This window comes from Capsicum annuum, chromosome 5 (assembly GCF_002878395.1).
Source record: "Capsicum annuum cultivar UCD-10X-F1 chromosome 5, UCD10Xv1.1, whole genome shotgun sequence".
In the NCBI taxonomy this organism is placed as follows: domain Eukaryota; kingdom Viridiplantae; phylum Streptophyta; class Magnoliopsida; order Solanales; family Solanaceae; genus Capsicum; species Capsicum annuum.
Genome location: NC_061115.1, coordinates 220,840,254 through 220,867,337, shown reverse-complemented (window position 1 = coordinate 220,867,337; position 27,084 = coordinate 220,840,254). Strand labels below are relative to the sequence as shown.

General features: G+C 40.4%; 2 protein-coding genes and 1 non-coding gene across 3 annotated transcripts; 1 reads left to right on the top strand and 2 right to left on the bottom strand.

The window, feature by feature from the left end:
* Window positions 1–10,917: 10,917 nt before the first annotated feature.
* LOC107871480 (double-stranded RNA-binding protein 2) lies at window positions 10,918–19,558 on the bottom strand. The gene is made up of 3 exons (XM_016718428.2): window positions 18,957–19,558; window positions 15,507–15,726; window positions 10,918–12,148 (listed from the first exon to the last, which is right to left on the bottom strand). Exons 1-3 carry the CDS (start codon window positions 19,200–19,202, stop codon window positions 11,079–11,081), a joined length of 1,536 nt encoding a protein of 511 aa, XP_016573914.1. The 5' UTR covers window positions 19,203–19,558; the 3' UTR covers window positions 10,918–11,078.
* A 3,016-nt stretch (window positions 19,559–22,574) lies between these two features.
* Window positions 22,575–26,045, bottom strand: LOC107871479. The gene is made up of 2 exons (XM_016718427.2): window positions 25,792–26,045; window positions 22,575–23,416 (listed from the first exon to the last, which is right to left on the bottom strand). Exons 1-2 carry the CDS (start codon window positions 25,862–25,864, stop codon window positions 22,764–22,766), a joined length of 726 nt encoding a protein of 241 aa, XP_016573913.1. The 5' UTR covers window positions 25,865–26,045; the 3' UTR covers window positions 22,575–22,763.
* TRNAP-AGG lies at window positions 25,997–26,068 on the top strand. Its single transcript has one exon. It is a non-coding gene; the product is annotated as a tRNA-Pro (tRNA).
* Window positions 26,069–27,084: the final 1,016 nt, after the last annotated feature.

Sequence of the window (27,084 nt, the reverse complement as noted above, 5' to 3'; positions counted from 1 at the left end):
GGATTATTTTTGGGTCAAATCGAGGTGCTATAGCCACGTTTCTGGGATGGGACAAGAGGCGGGACTTGAATTTGGCCAGAAATCAACTGAGCTGCCCCAAACATGCGGGGGTATGGCCAAGTGTGGGTCTTTATGTTTTTTTAGGCAGTTTTGGTGGTCAAACAGGAGAAACGGCGTGAACGAGTCATTTTTCGAGCCAAATCGGTGTGCTAAAGCCCATGGTTTTAAAGCTGGGACCAATGACCAAACATAATTTTTGTCAAAAATCGATCGAGCTACCCCAAACAAGCTGAGGAGCGTCCAAGTGTGGGCCTTTGTAGTTTTTTGGGCAGTTTAGGTGGTCAAACAGGTGAAACGACTCGAATGGGCCATTTTCGAGCCAAATTAGTGTGCTATAGCCCATGGATTTTAGGGTAGGCCTGGGATTTGGGTGTGATTTTGTCCAAAAATCGATCGGGCTGCCCCAAACAGGTAGAAGAGCGGCCTAGTGTGTGTCTTTGTTATTTTTTTGGCAGTTTGGGTGATAAAACGGGCGAAATGGCAATAACGTGCCATTTTTAGGCCAAATCAGTATATTATAGCCCATAATTTTTGGGGAAAGCCCTGGGACCGGGCGTGATTATGGATAAAAATTAACCAAGTAGCCCCAAACAGGCTGGGGAGTGGCCTAGTGTGGGCCTTTGTGGTTTTTTGGGAGGTTTGGCTTGTTAAACGGGCAAAACGGGGCGAACGAGTCATTTTCGGGCTAAATCGGTGTGCTATAGACCACGGTTTTTGGGCTAGGCCCGGTGGCCGGGCGTGATTTAGTCCAAAAATTGATCGGGTTGCCCCAAACAGGCATAGGAGCGGCCTAGTGTTGGCCTTTATAGTTTTTTGGGCGTTTTGGGTGGTCAAATAGGCAAAACGGCGCAAATGGACTATTTTTGGGCCAAATCGGCGTGATATAGCCCACGATTTTTGCGGTGGACCCGGTGGAAGGGCGTTATTTTGGCCAAAAATTGATCAGGCTACCCCAAACAGGCTGGGGAGCGGCCTAGTATGATCTTTCTGATTTTTTAAGCGGTTTAGGTGGTTAAACGGGAAAAACGGCCAAACGGGCCATTTTCGAGCCAAATCGGTGTACCATAACCCACGAATTTTAGGATAGACCCGAGGTTCATGAATGATTTTTGCCAAAAATCGACTAAGCTGCCCCAAATAGGATGAGGAGCGGGCTAGTGTTAACCTTTGTAGTTTTTTGGGTGGTTTATGTGGTCAAACAGGCGAAATGGTACGAACTAGCCATTTTTGGATCAAATCGGTGTGCTATAGCCCACGGATTTTAGAGTGGGCCCGAGGGTCGGGCATGATTTTGGAAAAAAATCGATCGAATTGCAACAAACAGGCTGGGGAGTGGCCTTATGTGGGCCTTTATGGTTTTTTAGTTGGCTTGGATAGTCAAACGGGATGAATGGCGTGAGCGGGCCATTTTTAGACCAAATCGATGTGCTATAGCCCACGATATTTAGGGTGGGCATGGGGTTCGGGTATGATTTTAGCCAAAAATTGACTGGGCTGCCCTAAAGAGGTTAGGGAGCTGCCTAGTGTAGGCCTTTGTGGTTTTTTAGGTTGTTTAGGTGGTCAAACAGGGCAGAACGGCACAAATGGGCTATTTTTAGGCCAAATCGGTATGCTATACCCTACTGTTTTTGGGTGGGCCCAATGGTCGGGCGTGATTTTAGCCAAAAATTGATCGAGCTACCCAGAATAGGTTGGGGAGCAGCCTAGTGTGGACCTTTCTGATTTTTTAGGCGGTTTGGGTGGTCAAAAGGGCAAAACGGCGCAAACAGGCCATGTTCGAGCCAAATCAGTGTGCCATAGCCCACGATTTTTGTGCTGGACCCAGGGGTCGTGCATGATTTTGGCCAAAAATCGACTGGGCTGTCCCAAACAGGATGGGGAGTGGGCTAGTGTAGACCTTTTGATTTTTTGGGTGGTTTGTGTGGTCAAACAGGTGAAACGGCGCGAACAAGCTATTTTTGGGTCAAATCGGTGTGCTATAGCCCACGAATTTTTGAGTGGACCTGAGGGCCAGGCGTGATTTTGGACAAAAATCAATCGAATTGCCACAAACAGGATGGGGAGTGGCCTCATGTGGGCCTTTATGGTTATTTAGGTGGTTTGGATGGTTAAACGGGCAAAATGGCGTGAGCGGGCCATTTTTGGGCCAAATCGGTCTGCTATAGCCCATGGTTTTGGGGGTAGGCCCGAGCATAATTTTGGCTAAAAATTGATCGGTCTGCCCCAAACAGGCTAGGGAGTGGCCTAGTGTGGGCCTTTATAGTTTTTTGGGCGGTTTGGTGGTCAAAAAGGCGAAACATCATGAACGAGCCATTTTCGGGCCAAATCTATATGCTATAGCCCATGATTTTTGGGGTGGACCCGAGGTCGGGCGTGATTTTGGCCAAAAATAGACCGGGTGACACCAAATAAGCTGGGAGTGACCTAGTATGGACCTTTGTGGTGTTTTGGGTGGTTTGGGGGTCAAACGTGCGACACGGTGCGAACAACCCATTTTCAAGCCAACTCGGTATGCTATAACCTACAATTTTTGGAATTGGCATGGAGGTTGGGCGTGATTTTGGCCCAAAATCTACTGGGCTGCCCCGAACAGGCTGGGGAGCGGCCTAGTGTTGGCCTTTGTGATTTTTTGGGCTGTTTGGGTGGTCAAACGGGCAAAACGATGCGAAAAGACCATTTTCGAGCCAAATCAGTGTGCTATAGCCCACGGTTTTGGGGGTGGGCCTAGGGCAGGGTGTAATTTTTGCTAAAATTCTATCGGGATGCCCCAAATATGCTGGGCAACGGCATGGGGACAACCTTTATGGTTTTTAAGGAGGTTTGGGTAGTCAAACAGGCGAAACTGCGCGAATGGGTCATTTTTTAGCCAGTTTGGTATGCTATAGCCCACGATTTTTTAGGTGGACCCAGGCGTAATTTTGGCCAAAAATCAATCGGGTTGCCCCAAATAGGCTGGTGAGCAGCCTAGTATGGTCCTTTGTGGTTTTTTGGGCGGTTTGGGTGGTCAAACGGGCGAAACGGAGCGAACCATCCATTTTCGAGCCAAATTGGTGTGCTATAGCCCACGGGTTTTGGGGTGGGCCCAAGGGTAGGGTATAATTTTGGCCAAAAATTGATCGAGCTGCCCCAAACAAGCTAGGGAGCGGCCTAGTATGGGCCATTATAGTTTTTTGGGCGGTTTGGGTGGTCAAACGGGTGAAACAATCCGAACGAGCCATTTTTGGGCCAAATCGATGTGCTATAGCCCACGATTTTGGGGGTTGAATCAGAGAACACACGTAATTTTAGCCAAAAATCAATCGGACCGCCCCAAACAGGCTGGGAAGCGGCCTAGTATGGGCCTTTGTGGTTTTTGGGCGGTTTTGGGTGGTCAAACGGGCAAAACAGCATAAACGGCCATTTTTGGACCAAATTGGTGTGCTATAGCCCATGTTTTTTAAGGTGGGCATGGGTGCCTAGCGTGATTTTGGTCAAAAATTGATCGGGCTACCCAAAATAGGCTGGAGAGCGGCCTAGTGCAGACCTTTGTGGATTTTTGGGCGGTTTGGGTGGTCAAATGGGCTAAACAACTCGAACGGGCCTTTTTCAAGCCAAACGAGGCCCACCCCAAAATCGTGGGTTATGAAAAACTGATTTGGCCAAAAAATAGACCGTTCGCATTGTTTGGTGGGCCTGGGGACCAAGCGTAATTTTTGCTAAATATTAATCGAGCTGCCCCGAACAGGTTGGGGAGCGGCCTAGTGTGGGCTTTATGGTTTTTGGGTGATTTAGGTTATCAATCGGGCAAAACTTCACAAAAGGTCTATTTTCGAGCCAATTCGGTGTGTTACAGCCCACGATCTGTGGGGTGGTCTCGGGGGTCGGGCGTGATTTTGGCAAATAATTGATCGAGCTACTCCAAACAGGCTGTAGTGCGGACTAGTGTATGCCTTTGTGGTTTTTTGGGTGGTTTCGGTGGTCAAACTGGCTAAACGGCCAAACGAGCCATTTTTTGGCCAAATCGGTGTGCTATAGCCCACAGTTTTGGGGGTGGGCCTTGAGGCCAAGCGTGATTTCGACGAAAAATTAATTGGGCTGCTCCAAACAGACTGGGGAGCGCCCTAGTGTGAGCCTTTGTGGTTTTTTGGGCAGTTTGGGTGGTCAAACAGGCGAAATAGCACAAACGAGTCATTTTTGGGTTAAATCGGTGTGCTATATCCCACGATTTTTAGGGTGGGCCCGGGAGCTGGGCATAATTTTGACCCAAAATCGATCGGGCTACCCCAAACAGGTTGGGGTGCGGCCTTGTGTGGGCCTTTGTGGTTTTTTAGGCAATTTAAGTGGTCAAACGGGCGAAACGACACAGACCGGCAATTTTCTGGCCAAATTCTTGTGTTATATAACCTACGGTTTTCAGGGTGGGCCCTTGGGATGGGTGATATTTTAGCTAAAAATTGATCGAGCTACCTGAAATAGATTGTGAAGAGGCCTAATGTGGACCGTTGTGGTTTTTGGGGCGGTTTAGGTGGTCAAACGAGCAAAACGACGCGAACATGCTATTTTTGGGCTAAATTGATGTGCTAAAGCCTACAGTTTTTGGGTGAGGCCCTGGGGATGAATGTGATTTTGGCCAAAAATTGATCGGGCATCCCCTAACAGGCTGTGGAACGGCCTAGTATGAGCCATTGTGGTTTTTTGGGTGGTTTGGGTGGTCAAACGGGCGAAACGATGTGAACGGGCCATTTTTGGGTCAAATCGTGTAACACTTCGATTTTCTGAACCGGAATGCTACACAGTGCTCATGACCCCGAAGGACCACAAGCTAACTCATGACTGATATCTGTACCTGTATACTGCATAATAATCATAAAATGCGGAAACATAAACATGAAAGGCCATAAGGTTCGAACAGAATAAACGTCTGATAACAAAATGTCTGAAAAAGGTATAACAATACCAAAATAAGTCATAAATACTGAAAATAATGAGATCTGAATATCTAATGTGACATTTAGTCTGAAAGCCTCTAACTGAACTGAATAAGGAGTTGAAGGAACATGTCTCCAACTAACTCCATCTAGCAATTAAATAATAAATGTAGCAATAATCATATCGTCCTCAAATGAGAAGGACTCACTGCAAACTCTGAACACTGGAATGCTACCGTTGATCTGGAGCTCGTGCCTCTGAACCTATGATGTAATATAAAAGAAAGTACGATAGCGCAAATGCGTCAGTACGTCTGAATGTACTGAGTATACGAGTGAGGTAGGCTAAATGCAAAGGGTTATATGCATGAACAATGCTAACTAATATGAACATGAGAATAATACATGCATAAACAACTATAACTGAACTCGTGATGATGCTGACAATTGAGTTTGAATGATGACGACATGACTTTACTCTTACTGAGGTACTGAATAGATTACTGACTATTTCTGACAGTTTAAATTATGAAGAACTGGTTTGAATGACTATGTCTAACAGTCCTGAAACTGAATACTGGTAACGTGAGCTATGACAACTGATATAGCTGATATAACTGTAGTGATCGGACTAATCGATATAACCGATACTGAGCGACTGTATTTGACTGTCTAAGTTCTGATGGAACTATCTGAGTTCCATTCTACTTGGAGTAACTAAATCTGAGATCAGTCCTATCTAGCGGGTGATCATGAGTATACTGATAATAAGGATGATTTGACTTAGTCTGAGATCAGTCCTATCTAGCGGGTGATCTTTAAATCTAATGATTCTGATACTGATTAATCATAGTTGAAATCAGTCCTAGCTAATGGGTGATCTTGAAGTCTATTTATAATGATAAGCATTGACTGTATCTAACAGTACTGAATTTGTACTACTAAGTTGAGTTGACTGTGTCTGAAAGCCATGATTCTGTAACTGAAACTGTGGGATGTGTTCATCTAACCGACATGCCCCAAGCTAAGCTGACTGGGGTCCAATCTCTGCCTTGACTAGAAGGGCATCAGTACCGCGCCACCAGTAAAGACATCTGTTGTGGAGTCAGTCCTAATCTAGTGGGTGACTCCTGGGATCAGTCCTATACATATAAATGTGCTAATGGGTGACCCCTGAGTATGTCAGTCCTATCTAACGGGTGACATCTCGTACCTACGCTGGCAACGTAGTTCTGGAACTTAGGGATTGCTTTTAGGGATCTCAGTCCTATTCTAGTGGGTGAGTCCCCATCCCTAGGCTCACTCGGTGTTGAATCCTACTCCCATCTGAAATACACTAAACTGAATAATAGAGATGAACTGATAACTGAACTGAACTTATTAGGTGAACTGATACTAGTGGTATTGTTTAGCGGAGCTAAACTGAGTTTACTAAATTTCGATGACTAACAAAATGTAATGAGTTTTGAGGAATAATTGAGAGTACTGAAGTTATTGAGATTGACTGTGAATACTGAAGTTACAGACTGAGTACTGAGATCACTGAGATTACTGAACTCTGAGACTACTAAGATTTCTAAGTTTTCCTGAGTCACATGACTGACTGAATTCTATAGATCATAGCTTAATTGAGAGTATCGTGATAACATGACATGGCTCTAGGCACATAGCTATATTTTTCGGGTACGAATACCCCCAGGACTTGATGGAAGAAAACTGACACATATGACTGACTTGAGTACGTGACCAACATCAACAACCCATAATATCATAACTTGGGGAATTCCATGAAGTGCATGGATATCATACATTTTGTACATAAGTAGGATTTGCTAGTAAGCATGGCATAATCTCATAAGACTAGTTCATGAACATCCCAACAACATTTACAAGACACAATATCAACATGAAAATCATTGGATATGGGGGCATATCATGAATCCTTCACTTAGTCACAATTTAGCTATAATGTGTGATTTCTAGTCTCTTAGGTATTTTATCAAACACCTTACATGCACAACTTAGGCATAGGTGTAAATTATACAATTACTCATCATAAATAATCAAACTTACATGTTTTCAACTCATATGATGTCATAGATTCATAATAACATATAAAGATTCTATCTTGGCATCATTCAACACATAAACATGATCAACAATCCATTCATAACATGAAAACCATAATATATAGTTTTAGAAAAGGGTTCTTGAACTTCATGGACAAAAGGAGTCCATGAATGAACACACGCATACCTTAGAAAGGAAACCTTGATAATTTGCTGGAGAGTTCTTGAATTGGGAAACTTAATTCTTGATTATCTTGGAAAAAGGATTGAATCTTGCTTTTGAGATATGAGTTTGATGGAAACCCTAATCTTGTAGTTGAGAGTGTAAGAGAGGGTTTTTGAGATGCTTAACTGAAGAAAAATGGGAAAAATAACGCCTCTTTAGGGTTATAAGTCGTGGAGGTGAAGAAAAAGACCAAAATACCCTTATGAAATAATTTCACAATTGCTGAAAAATCATAGCTGACAACATTGGTGATAAGGCGTCAGACTTGTGATAAGTTGTCAAAAATATCGTCAGATTTGTGATAAGTTATCAAAAATGTCGTCACTTAGGAGCTGGTTTCTGACAAAGGCTGACGACCTTCGTGATAGGGCGTCACAAATGTGATAAGCTATCACAAATGTCATCACTTAGGAGCTGGTTTCTGCCTAAGGCTGACGACCTTCGTGATAGGGCATCACAAATGTGATAAGCTATCACGAATGTCGTCACACTGTTTCCAGCCTGATATGCTGGAGTAAAATGAGTATAACTCTTTGCTCTGATATCGTATTTAGGCGAAATTGGTATATTTGGAAAGCTAATTCAAAGATCTTTCATTTGATATATAGTAAACCACCCAGTTCATCATATACAATGAGTTATGATCGATTGAAGTTGACCTAATTTTGACGCTCACTAAAAGTTGAACGATAGGAAAGCTTTCACCTTGTACTTGAGTTAGGGACCTCTATGACCTAAATTCATGCTCAAATAGATTCCCACACTACATAATTGATTAACACACTAAATTTATATAGGATTTGAGGCTTTTGAAACATCCACGCATAAGAATGACGGATTTTCATTCTAGTCCAAAATGTGGGGTATTACAAATCGATGCACTATAGCCTACGATTTTTGGGTTGGGCTTGGTTGTTGGGCGTGATATTGGCCTAAAATCGATGGGGTTGCCCCAAATAGGCTGGGAAGCGGCCTAGTGTGGGCCTTTGTAGTTTTTTAGGTGGTTGGAATGCTCAAACGGGCAAAACTGCGAGAACGGGCCATTTTCGAACCAAATCGGTGTGTTATAGCCCACGATTTATGGGGTGGGCCATGGGAAGGGCAAGATTTTGGCTAAAAATTGACTGAGCTGCCCCAAACAGACTAGGGAGCGACCTAGTGTGGGCCTTTATGGTTTTTTTGGTGGTTTGGGTGGTCAAACGGGTGAAACGGCGCGAACGGCCCATTTTTCGGCAAAATTGGTGTGCTATGGCCCACGGTTTTTGGGGTGGGCCCGGGGGGCCGAGCGTGATTTTGGTGAAAAATCGATCGGGCTGCCCCAACCAGGCTAGGGAGCGGCCTAGTATGGGCCATTGTGGTTTTTTGGGCGGTTTGGGTGGTTAAACGGGAGAAACGACGCGAACGGGCCAATTTTAGGTTAAATCGGTGTGTTATAGCCCATGATTTTTGGAATGGCCCGGGGGCTGGGCATGATTTTTGCCAAAAATCTATTGGGCTGCCCCAAATAGGTTGGAAAGCGGCCTAGTATGGGCCGTTGTGGTATTTTGGGCGGTTTGGGTGGTCAAATTGGTGAAACTGCTCGAACGGGCCATTTTCGAGCCAAATCGGTGTGTTATAGCCCACGATCTTTGAGGTGGGCCCGGGGACAGGCGTGATTTTTGCCAAAAATCTATCGGGCTGCCTTAAACAAGCTGGGGAGTTGCCTAGTGTGGGCCTTTATGGTTTTTTGGGCGATTTAGGTGGTCAAACGGGCGAAACGACGCGAACGGGCAATTTTCGAGCGAATCAGTGTTATATTGCCCCTTGTTTTTGGGGTGGGCCCAGGGGCTGTGCGTGATTTTGGCCAAAAATTGATCGGGCTTCCCCAAAAAGGCTGGGGAGCGGCCTAGTATAGGCCTTTGTAGGTTTTTGGGCTGTTTTGGTGGTCAAACGGGCGAAACAATGCGAACGGGCCTTTTTCGGGCCAAACGGTGCCCAACCCAAAAATCGTGGGTTATGGCATACCGATTTGGCCCAAAAATGGCCCGTTCGCGCTGTTGGGTAGGCGTGGGGACCGGGCGTGATTTTGGCTAAAAATTAACCGGGTTGGCCCGAACAGGCTGGGGAGCGGCCTAGTGTAGGCCTTTATGGTTTTGGGCAATTTGGGTGGTCAAACGGGCGAAACAACGTGAACGGCCCATTTTCGGGCTATATCGATGTGCTATAGCCCACGATTTTTGGGGTAGACTCGGGGGTGATTTGGGGCAAAAATCGATCGGGCTGTCCCAAGCAGGCTGGGGAGCGACCTAGTGTGGTCCATCGTAGTCAGCGCGGCGGTTTGGATGATCAAACGGGTGAAACGGCGCGAACGGGTCATTTTCGGGCCAAATCGGTGGGTGTTGGCCCACGGTTCTCGGGGTGGGCCCAAGGCCCGAGGGCAGTTCGGGCCGAAAATCGATCGGCGGCTCCTTGACCGTATGTGAAACGGGTGAGGGTGTCCCGACGGCGCCATTTGGGTGGTTAAACGAGCGAAACGGCGCGAACGATACATTTCAAAGCCAATTCGATGGGTGTTAGCCCACGTTTTTCGGGGTGGACGTGGGGCCCATTTGCGATTTGGGCCGAAAATCAACAGGCCGTCCCCCGACCGTGTGTGGAGTGAGTGAAGGTGGCCCGGCGGGGTCGACGGAGCCATTTGGGTGGTCAAACAGGAGAAACGGCGCGAACGGACCGTCGCTCATTTAGAATTTTTAACCTTAAATTTTTGGTGTCACCGTAAGAGCCTAGTAAATGATAGTTTATGCTTTTTAGGGTCGTGTTGCTCATTTGGAATTTTAAGTTCTTGAAATAGGAATTAAAATATTCGAGGCCTTCCGTGTATATTAGTCCATGAATTTTCTTAAATATGTGTGATCGAAACTGTTTGACCTCAAACCTGATGGGTTCATCCGTGAAGCCCTAGTAGATGATATGCTTCCCCGAAACATTTGCACTGGTGATTAATCTGGATATGTTGTTTATGTGGTTAATGCTTCGCTGGATGTGCCATGTGAATTTTTACTTTATATTAGTTTCTCTTATAACTGGGTAAAGAAAACCACATTGCATGTTATAACCCACAATCTTCAAAAAGAGGGCGAAACAAAACAGCTTACAGTTTTACTTCGTGTCTACGTGCTTGATGGTTAGTTGGTAATAGGTATCCCGTGGAATTAATCGAGGTGCGCATAACATTAGCCCGAACACCAGAGGGAGAAAAGAATGGTACACGGTACTTGGTGAGAGGTAAAACAAACGAATTCCATGAATTTAATCGAGGTGCACAAAATCTGACTCAAACACCACAGGAAAAAACCAAGGGAAAGTTACTGATTTATATAACTTTCGGTCAAACTAGTTTATCAACATGGCCGAAGTACGCAGTCCCTTAATTATCATTGAGCTTTGCCTCGTGTCAAGCATCCGTAATAGCCCACAATTGTCAAAAAGAAACGTGTGGGGGTGATGGTGGTGGTAGAGGAGGGTGGGGGCATAAGCCCACAGTTGCTTCAGTGGAATCCAATGAAGCAACAAGCACATAGACACAGGCAAAACTCTAGTACCCACAAGTAATTTCCCTCGGGGTTGCAGGTAAATGGCAATGAACGACAAGGAGACTCGAAAAACAGCAGTGAAATGTAGCAACATCTATCTCAATAAAACTATTCCAAATGAAAAATGTGAAAGGAGCTGATATATTTGAGACTACATTGACACTTGCAAACTAAAACCCAGAAGGGCAGAACAAAAGCTTACTAAAGGTTTCATAGTTTGTAATATGCCACTCCCGACATCACATCAAATGTTTAGCCGTTTCAGATTCTCAATCTCCAGAGAGTCATGTGGCTTCTCCTCCGCTGCAATCTTGGTACCATCCGCTGGCATTGTCACGCTCCTTGAAACTTCAATGTCAGTTGGCTCCTCTCCCTTAGTTTGTTGGACTTGAGAACGTGATTTTTCTTCAGAAAGATCATGCAGCAATTCAGCCTCGCCTATCACCGCTTCACAAGTTGGTAATTCCTGTACCTGAATTTCGGGTGTCTTCAAAGCTAGCGGTTCGTCAACTTTAACAGATGGAGCTTTAGAAAATGTAGGCTCCTTTACTTGAAGCGCTGTATCTAAACTGGTTGGCTCCTCTGCTCGTACAGGTGATGCAGCATAAACTGGCACTGCCTGTCTCATACAGACAGGTGGTGCCACTCCCATACCTGGATGCCTCATCATCGCCCTATCTAATTTGGGGAGCTCCTCTGCCCGAACAGGGGGTGCAGCATAAACTGGCACTGCTTGTCTTATACAGACAGGTGGTGCCACTCTCAGACCTGGAGGCCTCATCACCCTAGGAGACTGAGATGATTGAGAAAGTGGTGGTGCAGAGAAAGCAGGAATTGCATTCCGTATGGTCACCGGAGGAGCCATCCGATGGTGTGGGCCAAAATGCCTGACAGGAATATATGGTGCTGCACCAGCAGCAGGGAACTTCTCTGGTCGAACCCTGTGATTATCCATAATGAAGCTGTCCTTTAAAATATTATTTATGGTTTGAGCTGTCCTTGGACTCAGTGGTGCGTCACTTCCTGTACTATCGATGGGTCTACTTTGAGAAGTAGGTTTTAGACATAACGGACTGACTGGTCTACTGCGAGGAGCCGTTCTTGGACATATTAGGGGAAGAAGTTTTGACGTAGTAGATGGAAGCTGCTGTACATTAGTTGGTCTTGGACTGGCTGTCGGAAATTTAATGGGGAATGGTACTCTAGCCACCCTTGCCTTGAAAATGTACCTTTGTAGTGCACGTGCAACAGTTACATGCTCTTGCTCATCATTCCTTCCTCGGTCTGATTTTGAAGTTTCAGACTGCTGTGCCACTGAGAGAAAAAAAAAAATGTAGAAGAATGTCACGCAGAATAGTGTACCTAATTATTGCTGATCGTAAGATACAAATTAAAGCGGGTCATCAGTATACAAAATGAACATCAATCTACTAATTTTTTTTATTGGTAGGTGAATATCAATCTAATTGAAAATTAGGAACTAAAATATTATGATTTGCAAGCACAAATATTCAAGCAAAGATTAGATCGTAGCATTGGAAGTTCTCCTAAAAATTGATAATCCATGCAGCACTGATGATATAGACATTTGTAAAACATTCAGGCAAATAACATTCTAGCACTAAAAATACTTCTCCATCAAGTTCTTTATGTCAGTAATCACTGGACCTCCTAGCATATCATTTTCTAATGAGTTGGCGGGATAAGTCATTAAGCTCCGAAACAAAAGAAATAGCCAACCTGGTTTAATCTTTTTCATTGTTCAATAAGAATTTCAGTCTGCAACCCTAGTATCACTCACCCTAAGTGTTGTAATTGACTCGCTCATCGATTAAACCTCTAGCGCAGCCCATTTCTTTTATAATAGAGCAGAGTTTTGAGCTTGTATCCTCACACGCACATGAATATATCGATGTATAAATATCTTTTCAAATATTTTATCTCTGTGTAAGAAGATTTTAAACCATATTTAGTTTTTACATACTAGTTTCTAGAAATAATATATCATTGAACCTGGCAACTCAAAAGCTCGTTTATTTGCTTGTACTGATTAAATATTAACGCTCATTTAACATTTCACAGAACTCGAGCTTAATTATCATAATACTTGAGTTTGGCTAGCTAGCATGATAACGTCAATACGTCTAGCATTATTCACAAAACAAAAGGGCAGTACATGAGTGTCGCCCACGAAACCAAAAGGCATACAAGTGTAGGTTTGTGCATCTAAAACCACATTTGTCATTATATCATTCCCCCATAATGTACTTCTACATCTATAGCACCGCAACCAAAGTCAAGCATACATACGATGATCTCCATGCGTGAATAGCCAAGAGGAAGAAAGGGCAGCAGATGATAATGAGAAGAGCACAGCGAGGAATGGTTCAGCGAAGGATGCCATGTCATGGAGTGGGGAATAGCAAGGTTCAATTGCCATGTATTTAGCATGGTTCAAGTTTAGAGCACCTTATTTGCTCCCTCCTCCTTATCAATAATATTATTGTTACTTTGGTTATCTCTACAGTTATTTTTTTTACTTTGGTTATCTTTACTATTTTTGCTGCCAATATTTTTCTTTTCTTCGATAGTTTCATCGTAACTTTTTCTCTGATCTTGTGTTTTTCAAACCTGTTCTGAAAAACATTTTTCTTGAGCTGAAGATCCATTTTCTTCAATTTCACCTTAGCTTTTGTTTTGATTACAGAATCATCGAATCTTTCCGGAATTTCTCAGTCGATTTTGGTCAACGTATCAAAAATCCGTTGACCAAATCAGGGTGGATCCCACACCCATGTAGTTTCGACATGAGTGCAGCACCGAAAGTGAACAGTCCTAGCAACTTATAATGGTATTAGGGAGAGCTCTTCAAGATCACATAAACAAGGAAAAAGGAGTAGCTACACGTTCAAGTAGGTCCCTAATTGACGGAGACTCCAAGGAGGAAGACGGCGAAGACCAATATAATGCAAACACTTTGCACTTCAAGAATTTGAAAATCTTGAAGAAGAATAGCTGTTGTTTCGTTTATAATTTGGTTTTGAATTTTCTCGTCTTATGAATTACTATTGACTATCTAGTTCTACAATTTCCATATTTACTATCTTCTTTTAGTTTTTGAATTAAACTATTTGTTATTTATGTTATTGCTATTGAGGTTTTGGTTAGTTCGATATGCAAATTCAATATTTCAATTTTTGTTGTATGAATTGGCGCTTCACCTCAAAGAGGTGAGCGCGTCGCTTCTCGCCTCAATGAAGTGGGGGGCTTCTAGCTTTTTGTCACTTCTCGCCTCCCAAAACCACCTCAATAAAATCAAAGTAAACAACATCAATCAGGCCGCACTTTTTGAAAAAATTCACACACGGCCACCAACATTCCCAAAACAAGGGGAGATTTGTTGCTTATGCACACAAAAACATCTGACCTCTACTATAGTCAAGGTGTTCACCTATCTTTCTGATTTCCTTTCCTTCTATTGATTAGAATTTTGGCTTGGACCTAGCAAAAAGATGAGGTTGATGTAAAGTTCTCAATCGTTCTTTAGTGGGAAGGAATTGTACGTGAATGATGGTTCTCCGCCCATTCCTCGGTGAAAGGAAATGCTACTAATGGATAAAAAGAAGGTGGTGCCTAGTTAGACAGACTTGGTTCGTAGAGTAAGGGGCATTTCCTCAAGGTATTAGTTTTAAGGTCTCGCATGTGACTTTTTGTCTTACGACACGGCAAAAAAATGACAATCAAGTGCACTTCCATTTTTCCTACTACTACTCTGGAAAAGGAAGTGCCAAAGGGTGGGCATGCTCGACTGGAAGGAACGGAAAGCTTCTTCACTTTCAACACAAGCGAGAAATCCACGATCCTGGGCCACCGAGGTTCCCCTTTTTCCACCACCTAATATCTAAAGAAGCATACAGAGGTTCTATGGAGATTGTTGGAAGTTAGAGGTGTACTTGCAACATACACTAGAGTGATTAAGAACATGTACGATGGAGCCAAGACACAGTAAGGATAGTGGAGGTGACTCGGAACACTTACTAGTCGTGATGGGGTAGCACTAGGGATCCACTCTTAGCTCATTTTCATTTGCCTTGGTGATGGACACATTGACATATCACATTCAAGGGGTCGTGTAATGGTGCTTGATATTTGGTGATGACATAGTACTAATTGACAAGATGTAAAGTGGAATCAACATGACATTGGAGATCGATAGAGTCTAAAAATTTCAAGTTGAGTTGACTAAAATAAAATACTTGATCCACAAGTCATCTCCAAGAGGAAGTCTCACGTACCTAGGACAGTAATCCAAGGCAATGGAGAGATTGATGATGATGTACACATCATATTGGAGCGGGATGGATAAAATGGATTCTAGCTTCTAGTGTTTTGTGTGATAAGAATGTGCCACTAATATTGGAAGGTAAATTCTACCGAGTGATAGTAAGACCAGCTATAAGCCCATCCAAACAAGCTCTAAATCCATCCATTTGCGTGGCCAAATTCATAACACAATACATGATTTGGCATTTATAACAATTCTATAAGACTCTCCAACACACACATGCATAGACACAGTGCAGTTTTACGATAACTTCTTCATAGAGAAATAACGTTCCCAATTAACTCATGCAGTAAATATCAATTGGTTCATAAAAATTGTATCACTTACATAATTTCAGAGACGACCAAGCTGCCATAGCTGCATTCTTTTCAGCTTGCTTCTTATTCTTCGCTGGCTCACCAGTAAATGCGACGCCTGCCAACTCTACTGTGCAGGTAAAGACAGGAAGGTGTCCTAGACCAGATCTAACTGTTGTATATGCTGGCAATGATGCTCCTACTCTTTGTGAAACTTCCTGTAAGAGATTCTTATATACCCCAGTCTCATCCTACAAAATCATGGGCATACAGAAATTAGAAACCAAAATAACAAGCAGAAGCAACCACAAAGCCTTATTCTTTCACAAATAAGTCCAATTAATATATCAATTTAAAACAATTAGGTACTGCATAAAATCCATGGAGGCCACTATTTATGGTTACAATTGTTGGGCTCATTTGCACCAGTGCCATCATTTTTTACTGCAACAATATATATGATACTGGTCGGTGAAATGTAGATTTGTTTTAACACTAAATTTACCTAACTACAAGATTATCATGATACAGAAATTATGCAACTTTACATATCTAGTCCAACTACCTACAGAACCATCAGAAGTTGGCCATGTCCTCCAGAGATCTGGACTCCATCTTAAATTAGAACCCTAACAAACCTTCACACTATTATGGTAGCTTGACAGACCTAAAGGTTTTGAACAGTCACTCAGTGAATGTAATGCCTAAACTTAAAGGGTGCATAGCTCCTATGTTTGCATACAAAAAGTTCCCTACCTAATACTGGTGCTCAAGTTTATTCACTTTGCACAGTACGAAAAACTAAGGTTTTTAATGCCTGAAAAACAAGGAAAGCCAGTCAGAAGAGGACTACTAACAAATCAATATTTTTTTAAGGAAAAAAACATATATTTAGATGATGATTCCAAAAATGCCACAACATATACACTCTACTACACTTACTAAAGGACATCACTATTCCATGCATTTGTAACTTCCATGAAAGCATACCTAAAATTACTAGTTATTGTTCTCGGCTAACACCTACCTTAGTTGGTACTATCTGAATAGATAATGCAGCTAACAGACACATAACAAGGAGTTCTTGCTTCCCTCCTGAACTATGACAAGTTCAAAACATTCATCATAGCTAAACTATTTGACATTGGTCATCAAACTACAACAGCAATTTGAGAGCGAATATGTCATGCAAACCTCACAGTCGAATTATTCCCGTAAATCAAACTAGGAAAAAAAACAAGAGAAAAGGAAATATCTGTTTAAGGAAAAATTGTAAATACTGATCAAGAAAATGAAGTACACTAATAATATCTTGACCTCACACAACTGCACTTCTTTAATCGGCTTAGCATAAATGACCAATATTTATTACTTTTTTCTCTAATGTAAGTGTCCGGGTCAATTTATGTGCACATGACTACCAGCTACCAGCTACCTACCCCTGGGTAACTATGCATACCAAGAGTGAAGAAAATCAATAGTTCCACATACTTAGAAAGAATAAAAAATGCATATACATTAGGAACTAAGTGAGTAAAAGTGGACATCTATTTTTAGCTTAGTGGATGGAGGGAGTACCATTCATTTTCAGAAAACCAATCTCGAATGGAAAAGGCATATTTAGGAAACCTAACACAAATGTTTAAAAAGAAAAAGAAAAAAAAAAAAACTCGCTAAAATAGGAACATAAACAACAATTTTAGCTACCTACCGCTGGGTAACTTTGCACACCAAGGGTGCAGAAAACCATAGTAAACCATAGTCACTGAAACTTAGAAAAACACAAATGCAACAATACAACATACCTGGTGTAATCCAACAAGTGGGATCTAGGGAAGGTAGAGTATACGCGGACCTTACCCCTATCTCGCAGAGATAGAGAGATTGTTTCCACTAGACCAGCGGCTTATATCACAAATGTGTGTATATTTAATCTGAAGGTGGATACCGTTCATTTTCAAAAAGCCAAAGCATATTTAAGAAAGCAATGCGAAGCGATTAAAAAAAAATTACTAAAAACTCGCTAAAATCAAAAAAAAACCAAAATTCTAGCTACCTACCCTTGGGTAACTACACACCAAGAGTATACAAAAATGGGTGACTACACACCAAGAGTATACAAAAATGGGTAATTACACACCAAGAGTATACAAAAATGGGTAACTACACAGCAAGAGCATACAAAAATGGGTAACTACACACCAAGAATTTACAAAAATCAAAAATGCACATACATTTAAATCCAAAAGTAGATACTGTTCATTTCTAAAAAGCATAATTGACAAACCTAACACAAATAATTAAAAAAAAGTCTAAAAACTCGCTAAAATCCGAAAAAAACACCAGAATTCTAGCTACCTACCCCTAGGTAACTTCTCTAGTGCACCTGGACTAAATCCACGGGATACCTGCCACCTCCCACCAGCAACAGATATATTTCTCCACCAAAGGTAGGACAAACAGCAAGAATCACTTAAGGATTTGAACCCGAGACCTCAGGTTCTTAACCAACTTCATTAACCACTAGGCCACACCCTTGGCTACCCTACCCCTGCATAACTTTGCACACCGATAGCATAGAAAGTCACAAATGCATATAGACTAAATTTAAAAGTAGATACAATTCATTTCCAAAAAGCAAAATTAATAAACCTAACACAAAATGACGAAAAAACACTAAAAACTTGGAAAAAACACTAGAATTCTAGGTGACAAACCTTGGATAACTTTACACACCAAGAGTAACACATGCAAATACAATTCATTTTCAAAAAGCATAATTAACCCCGCCCCCCCCCCCCCCCCCCCCAACCAAAAAGGGGGGATTGTCCCAGTGTACTTAAGCCTTGCTATGCGCAGGATCTGGGAAAGGGCCCGATCACAAGGGTCTATCGAACGCAACCAACCTTACTTAAGTTCTGGCCCGATCACAAGGGTCTATCGAACGCAACCAACCTTACTTAAGTTCTCGCTATGCGCAGGATTTAGTGAAAGGGCCGGATCACAAGGGTCTATAGAACGCAACCAACCTTACCTTGCATTTCTGCCAAAGGCTGTTCCCAAGGCTTGAAGCAGTGACCTCTTGGTCACGTGGTAGCAACTTTGCAGTTGCTCCAAAGCTTCCCTTCAAAAAGCATAATTAACAAAACTAACACAAAATGATGGGAAAAAAAATACCTTAAAAACTCGCTATTGGACAAAAATCTAGAATTCTAGCTACATACACACCAAAGAACACAGAAAAATCACAAATACATATATACATTACATCCAAAAGCATAACCATTCATTTCCAAAAAGCACAATTAACAAAAATAACACAAAATAATCAAAAAAATAACCAAAAAACTCACTAAAAATTAGGAAAATCACAAATGCATATACAATTTACTTTCAAAAAGAAAAATTATCAAACCTTAACACAAAATAATCCAAAAATAACAAAAAAAACTCACTAAAAATCACCAAAAAAAATTTTTACCAAAATTCTAGCAGCAAGAGAATTAGAAGGTCCACGATTCGACAGCGCATTCAACGCAACTTCAGCAGCAGAATGCTCCGCTTGTCTCAATGTAGAACAATAATTCGGACTTTCGAAAACCTCTCCATTGAAATTAACCGTCGCCTTAAATCTCGGCGCATGATCCGGACCTTCACGAATACAAGTATACGAAGGCAAATTGAAACAACTCCTCTGTGCTAGTTCCTGTAATTGATTCTTATACATTTTTCTTCTAGAACCTTCCGCAAAAACTTCAACGGAAAAACAGTACAAGTAAATCGTCGGAGTTGGATAATGAATTAGCGAATGTCCATCGGAGCTCCGGGATACGTTCGCCGTCGTCGATGGAGGAGGATCGCGGAGGAACTAGGGTTTTTGTGTGTGAATATATATAGTGTTTAGTGTATGTAATGATTTTTTTCTAGAGAGAGAAAGTGCAGTGCTTTAGAGAGAGAAAGAGGGGGGAGAGATTTTGTGAATTTTGAAGTCAATTTTGCTTAGTGTGCTTTGTGTAGGCATTGGAGGTATGATTCTCTACATGCACCCACACAATATAACTTTATGTCTTCCTAAAACGATTAAATTCGAATTCGTACTAAAAAGTGAGAGGTCATATATAGGGGTAAAGAGTTCTCTAATAAACGAGACTTCGTATTTGGAGGGAAAAAAAATAACAGTTTGGTGCACTAAGCTTCCGCAATACGCAGAATTCGAGAAAAGGTTCGACTACAAGAATCTATTTTATGTAGTCTCGCCTTACATTTCAGTCGTATATAGGGTAAAGTGTTAATAAACGCGACTTCATACTTAGAGAGAAAAAATGGTGGTTCGGGCACTAAGCTCCTGCGGTGCCCAGAGTTTAAGAAAGAGTCTGACAGCCTCATCTCACATTTCTGCAAGGAGCTGCTTCCAAGGCTTGAACACGTGACCTCCTGATCACATGGCAGCAACTTTACCAGTTACTCCAAGGCTCTCCTTCAACTGGAGACGTTAGAAGGAAGGGTCGAACATCCGATGTTGTGGTTAACAGCTATATGCTCTAACCAACTAAGCTATTCGTACTTAAAGGGACTTGAACTTTATACCTTTGTAGAGAAAGAAAGAGGGAAGGAGAAATTTTGAAGTTATTTTTGCATATAGTGTGCTCTTTGTTTTTTTGCATTGGATGAATGATTCTCTTCTCTACATGCGTCCACGCGATATTACTTTATATTTCGTAATTCGATTAATTCGAATTTGTGTTGAGAAATCGCACATAACGATAAAATTCTTTAACAAACAAGATGTCATACTTAGAGGGATTCCGATTTGATATCTCTGATTAAGAATAATTTCACAAAATCATTAAAATATTTTGCTCTGACGAAGAATGTCTTGGTTTTTTTTTTTTTGCAACAATGATGTTCAGATCAATTTGTGTGTATTTTCATTTGTTTTAAGTAATGCCTACTTCTTCTATCAGTATAGATACGATGCCTTAATCTAACAAGGTCGGAGTAGATAAAATCACGTGATATTCTTACCTCAATTAGAGTTTAAAGTTCAAATCTCGTAGTATAATCTTTGTACTCCTGACAATGAGAGTTACTCTTTTTATTTATTGATTTTCGATAATTTAAACAATCCATGAATCATTGATAGTTGAATTCAGTAAGGCGTTCGTCGCAAATTAAAATTCGTAACTCAAAAGGGTGTTTATTGAAAAGTTTGTCTTAGGGCAATTTCATATGAAAATGAGCGGGAAAGTCAGGACTATATAAAAACAAGTTCAAAATTTAAAAGACGAAATATCTTTTGGATTAAAGACAGATCAAATCGAATAAATGCAGCTCAAAATAATGATCATAGAAACATACCTTAACCGTCAAACTTAAATTAATATACTCTATGGTGTAGAAAACCTCCCCCCCATACTTTTGGAAAAGAGGTACTTTTTAAATAACTCACATATCATATGTCATTGTTTATTGATTAGATTAATATATAAATATTTATTATTTTATAAATTCATATTTACTATAGGCAATTACATGTAGTTAAATTTCAATTAACATGCTAGTATAACTATATTATCTTGTATTTAATGAAATTCTACATTTAGTCTTTATTGGGGAATGGGTGGGTGGATGTTGAATAGGCCAAAAGTTGACCATATGTTTCACATGTGTTGTATCATAAACCAACATATGATATGTATCAATTAAAATGGTCTTAAGTTGACTTTTCTTTTAATGGTCAATGTCCTACGTGGCATCAACATATTCACCAACTTTTGAATAGGAATATATAGTTTTTATAATTTTTTCAATATTTATTTGGTTTTTTAAAAATGCCTAATATTATCTAAATTAAAAAAATATCCAAGAGCCAACATAATTCTTGAAAGTGTTCTTTAGGCCCTTCCAATCTATGCAATTCAAAAATGTGTACTATTCCAAATATCATTTGTTAAGCATTGAACTTATTAAATATAATCATTTTTAAGATGGTGGTGGATAGACTAGCTTGTGTGTTTTTAACTAGTTTAATGTCGACATGAGCTGCAAGAAAAGATGATAGTGAACTAGAAGAAATGCCCAGCTTCGATTAAAAAAGGGCAGCCGGTGCACTAAAGCTATCGCTACGCACGGTGTCCAGGGAAGAATCCCACCACAAGGGTGTATCGTACGCAGTCTTACCTTACATTTCTGCCAGAGGCTGTTTCCAAGGCTTGAACCCGTGACCTCCTGGTTATATGGCAGCAACTTTACCAGTTACTCCAACACTCCCCTTCAAAATTAATCTTCCGAAGTTGAGCCGAGCGAGCGACAACGACAGAGGGAGGCACTTCTCCATTATTTCTCTAAAGGTTACTAGCTTCTACCAATCCAGCCGACTATTCCATTGGATACCTCTTACTAACACAATGAGGTCACTCTACCATCAAGGCGTAGACAAATGAGGAGAAATCGACATGCATTTTCATTTCCCGAATATGAACCTTTATCCCTTTTCTACCTTCACGAGGTAGTGATATGTAAATTCTACGTATGATATATTGTTGAACCTTTAGCCCTTTTCACCCACTTTGTACTTCTTTTTAGCTCGAAGTATACCAATTGTTTCCATGTTCTTTTTTCGAATTATATCAGTTTCGATTGATTGATTTCATGCATAGCAAAAGTTTTAGTAACTCAAAATATTGTAAGATAGTTATCAAACCAATCAAAGAATACATTTCTTAGCATGCTTGACCAGATGTCATTAAAAGTTTCCTATCCACTAAGATCAATTTGCATTTAGTGCATGAAAAAACCAGCCACCTAGTATTGGAAAATAGAATTTGCATAAGGTTATCTACCAACACTACAAAAATCTTTTGAGCATTCATGATTAGATAATTTGACAACATGTTTTGAAACAAACTATATTGCTCTTTGTCCTGAGCCGGGGGTCTATCGGACACAGTCTCTCTACTTCTTTAAAGAGAATGGTACAGACTACGTACATTCTACCCTCCCCAGACCCCACTATGTGGGAATATACTGGGTTTGTTGTTGTTGTTGTTTTGAAACAAACTGTTCTTGACTAATCAACTATCATGGTCCACACTCTTCATCTAGTGAATATGATCGCCGCTAAGGCTAGTGGAGGTACATACAAGCTGGCCTGGACAACACCGTTATAATAATTCTAAAAACGAAAGATGCCAAGGCTTACATATCCAAGATTCCAAGTATTGAAACTTCTAGTGAGCAAGGCAATAACAATACCTTAAAATCTCAAATTATTCCAGATAAGAAGTTATCACAAGTTCTTGAAAGCTGACTCATGAGTAGGTTTCTGTGGGGTAAGTTTCGCCAATAGCGCCTTGTTTTGACAATGCTCGGCATCAACAAAATAGAAGTTTCCGTTAGCCTTGAATGTTACGTAAGGTCTATTGGTCTCAGGAGGCTTGATATCTGCAAACTTAATCGTCTTTGGAATAAAAGTTGCCAGCCAAGACATCATCTCCACTTCGAAAGAATCTGAACCGGGCTTCCATCTTAGTTTGTGAATATAAGGACTCACAAACCAGTGAAGCGCAGCGGTTGTAGAAGCACTGAAGAATATAACGGTAGATGCAACTGCTCCCTTTAGTATCACATTCGAATCGGTAGATGTCATGAAGGTTATGACAGGGCCTAAAGACACCGAGAGGCAACAGGTTGAAAGGGACAGAAGTTTCACATTCTTTATCGTGTTCGAGATAGGACCATAGTAGACAACTCCACCATCCTTTTCATCATTTCCTCCTTCTCCACCTTTGTGAGGCCCTATGCTGATCTTGTGGTCGTTTTGTGCAGCTGCAGACTGTGACAGCCACCTTTTATTGATAGCAGCTAGATGTGTCACATGACTAGGGTCAGTTTTGGTACCACTGACAAGTGGCCAAGTTCCATAACTAGCCCGATGACCACCTGTAAAGGTATTGGGGAATAACAAGCAGAGAGCTTAGCATAATCACCAGGAACAAGTCATAAAATAGACTTGAGTAAACAAAACAGGTGCAGATTGTAGAAGCAGTACAGCGAAAAAGTTCCTCCAATATATCGGGATAACTTTCAAGTATTTACTAGAGTTGAAGTATGATTTTACCACTATAACATATGATGAATGTTCAACATTTCTTCTGATAAACAGTCGTAACATACTTTGTTCAATTTTTACTTCATCAACTACAAGATTGTTCCCAACAAAATGGATGGGATATTGCAACTAAAATAAGTTGTCAACGATTTCATCTGACAAGTTGCCTATTACTGGCCAAAATTTGGCATTCTAATATTTACGGATTTCATCAAGGAAAAACGGAAAAAGCTGAGAAAGGTCAACGTGCAATTTAATCACAAGAAAAAGGCTACAGTACAGCATTTGACTACCTGAAAGCAGAAAATAGCTTACCAATTGAAAGAGAAAGTTATCGGGCGAAGAATATACAACAATGCACTTCAGTAAACCAGAAATTCCATTCCTTTCAAGTATAACCACAAAGAATTATGTTTTCCTTTTCAGAAAATATGTGTCACCTGTTTTAAGGTCAAAATATGATCAACAGCGTAAAGTAATACTCTTTCATTTGTCCCAATTCCCAAATGCAAAAATTATGGAAGTTGAGACTCTAACATCTAGTAAAGCAGAAACTAGATTCATGATCAACACAGTATAATGCGGATGGACCAAAAAGATAATGGAATACTGGCAAGCTGGCTCGGTGGATCAGTATTAAAAATGTATGACATGAAGATGGTGGTCGTTGCATACTCTCTACCGAAACCTTAGAGCTATAAACCTATAAATTTCATCTGTACTAACACCTTGAAAGACATTTTCTAAACATGCCCACAATTTTTTCCCGCTTACTTGCCACATTAAGCAGTCCACTTTTTCACCCAACTCAGGTGATCAAAAGCTGGCACTGTATGACAGTTATTGTATTGCAATTTCCCACTGATAAGAAAATCCAATATTTTAAGTCAGTGTTCCAGAGTACCACCAAACCCACTAATCTTCAACATGAAGAGATACACATATATGTACCAAGACAGATCTAGAGTACAAAATGTGAGTTCACAGAGTCTATAGCTTTTGCTTAAACCATGTATACATTAATGAACTTGATGTCGTTCCAGAAACTCAACGACAACAACAACAACAAGATCCTCAGCTCAAGTAACGTATAACAAAGTAGCTTGAAAAAAGAAAACACGTCAGTAAATAAGACATAGCAATTAAGTCACAGCAAATAATCAAGAAACCGTAACATAACATTCAGAGCTAAATAATGTGAAAATCAAAGTACAAGAAACGTCAGGTAGTAACCAAAATCAAGGACAAGAATATATGAGAAGAATGTTAATCTTTGTTACTCGGACTCTTCAAAAAGATCAGCGGGTGAGTGTCGGATTCTTCAAAAGTAGTGTATTTTATTTTGGAGAACCTGACATAGGCGCCCACATTGACAGTTAAGAGTCTGCACAACCTAGATGTTAATACTAATGATATGCAAGGAGAAATCGGTATTGAGCCCCAAATTACCACCACGCCGATTCCTCATAGAAACAAGACAATACTCAACTAACTCTAACCTTCTAACCTAATCCCCGACCTCCATACTCTCCTATCTAGAACCAAGTCCTCAATAAGCTAAAGATATATCATATCACGTCTAATCACCTCATAAACTTCAAATCCTAGATTCATCTCCCGTATATATATATAGAGAGAGACACACACACACATACATAGTTTAAATCAAATAGCTATGAGTAATGACACCCACCACCAGCTAAAGTAATATTGGCCTTTGTTTCCATTTGACACATAGGAGGTCAAATTCTCTTGAGAAAAACAATAGCATTGCAATCATACAGTTTTTCAACAAGAGCACCCAAGGGTGTGACCTAGTGGTTAGAGTTACACAATACCTACTGCTACTGCTGGTGGGAGGTGACACATATCCCATGAAATTAGTCGAGCTGGCCCAAACACCACAGTTGTTAAAAAAATACATTTTTCCAACAAGATAAACAAAAGGGTGCCACGTACTTCCATTTTCTTGCAAAACAAACAACTATACATACATATACAATAAACAATTGAAATATACACAGCAACTTACAGAAATGAATTAAATTTAAACAGAACCTAAATCAAAATTGCAAGATAAACAAAAGGGTGTCACATACTTCCATTTTCTTGCAAAACAAACAACTATACACACACACACACACAATAAACAACTGAAATATACACAGCAACTGTACAAAAATGAATTAAATTTATTAACAAGAACCTGAATGAAAATTGGTGGATTTTAGTAGATTAGCTCGAGATCTAACTAAGTGAAAAAGGGTTCTTCTTGCCATTTGACAAAAAATTCTGATGCAAAAACCCCACAACTGGATCTTTGTTTTACACAAAGGGTTTTAGGGTTTGTTTGGTTAGGTAGAAAAATACTATTTATATGTAAGATTATTTGTGATAATTGCAAACGTAATGGGCATTTGGTCTAGTGGTATGATTCTCGCTTAGGGTGCGAGAGGTCCCGAGTTCAATTCTCGGAATGCCCCTTTAATTGTTTTTCTTATTTTACTTTCGAGAACATTGTCTTAACTTCCTTTATCGGTATTGTTATTTTCCCTGCGTCGGGTCTATGGAAAATAGTTTCTCTAACGGATCTTGTTTAATTTCCCTTATTGGTATTGTTATTTTCCCTGAGTCAGGGTCTATCGAAAACATTTTCTCTACCGAATCTTGTCTAATTTCCCTTATCGGTATTGTTATTTTCCCTGAGTTTAGGTCTATCGAAAACAGTTTCTCTACCGAATCTTGTCTAATTTTTGTCTAATTTTCCTTATCGGTAAACAGTTTCTCTATTGAATGTTGTCTAATTTCCCTTATCGGTATTGTTATTTTCCCTGAGTCGGGGGTCTATTGGAAACAACCTCTCTACTGAACGTTGTCTAATTTTCCTTATCGGTATTATTATTTTTTCTAAGTCAGGGATCTATCGAAAACAACATTTCTAATTCATCTGAGGTAGTGGTATGGTCTGCATACATATTACCCTCCCCAGACTCCGCTATGTGGGATTACATTGTGTATGTCGTGTTGTTGTTGGTATTGTTATTCCTTTACTACGTTTTCTTACTTCCATGTTGTTTAGTATCCCTTATTGGTATTTTTCAAGCTAAATAGTTATTATATTTAAAAAGTAAAATAGTAAAATCACATCTCTATTTATAGTTTTTAAGGTATGTATCGAGTCAAAAATAGTGTTGTAATTAAATTAAATTAAATTAAAATTTAGATTTTATAATAATGTTTATGAAATCTAATTGTTTTAAGATTCTTGATCACTTTAAAGACCACCAAGTTTCCACCAACATAATAGAAACTTGGCAACATGAATTTTAAAGATGTAAAAATGATACATACAATTCTCTTGAATCCACTTGTTCTTATTTTATTTTTTTTGGTTTTCCATTCGGTGTCCGGTATCCGTATTGGAGCTCCGACTAATCCGGATCGCACGTTGCAGAGCTCATTAAGATGACAGTGCTTCCAACAGAGTTTTCTCCATACC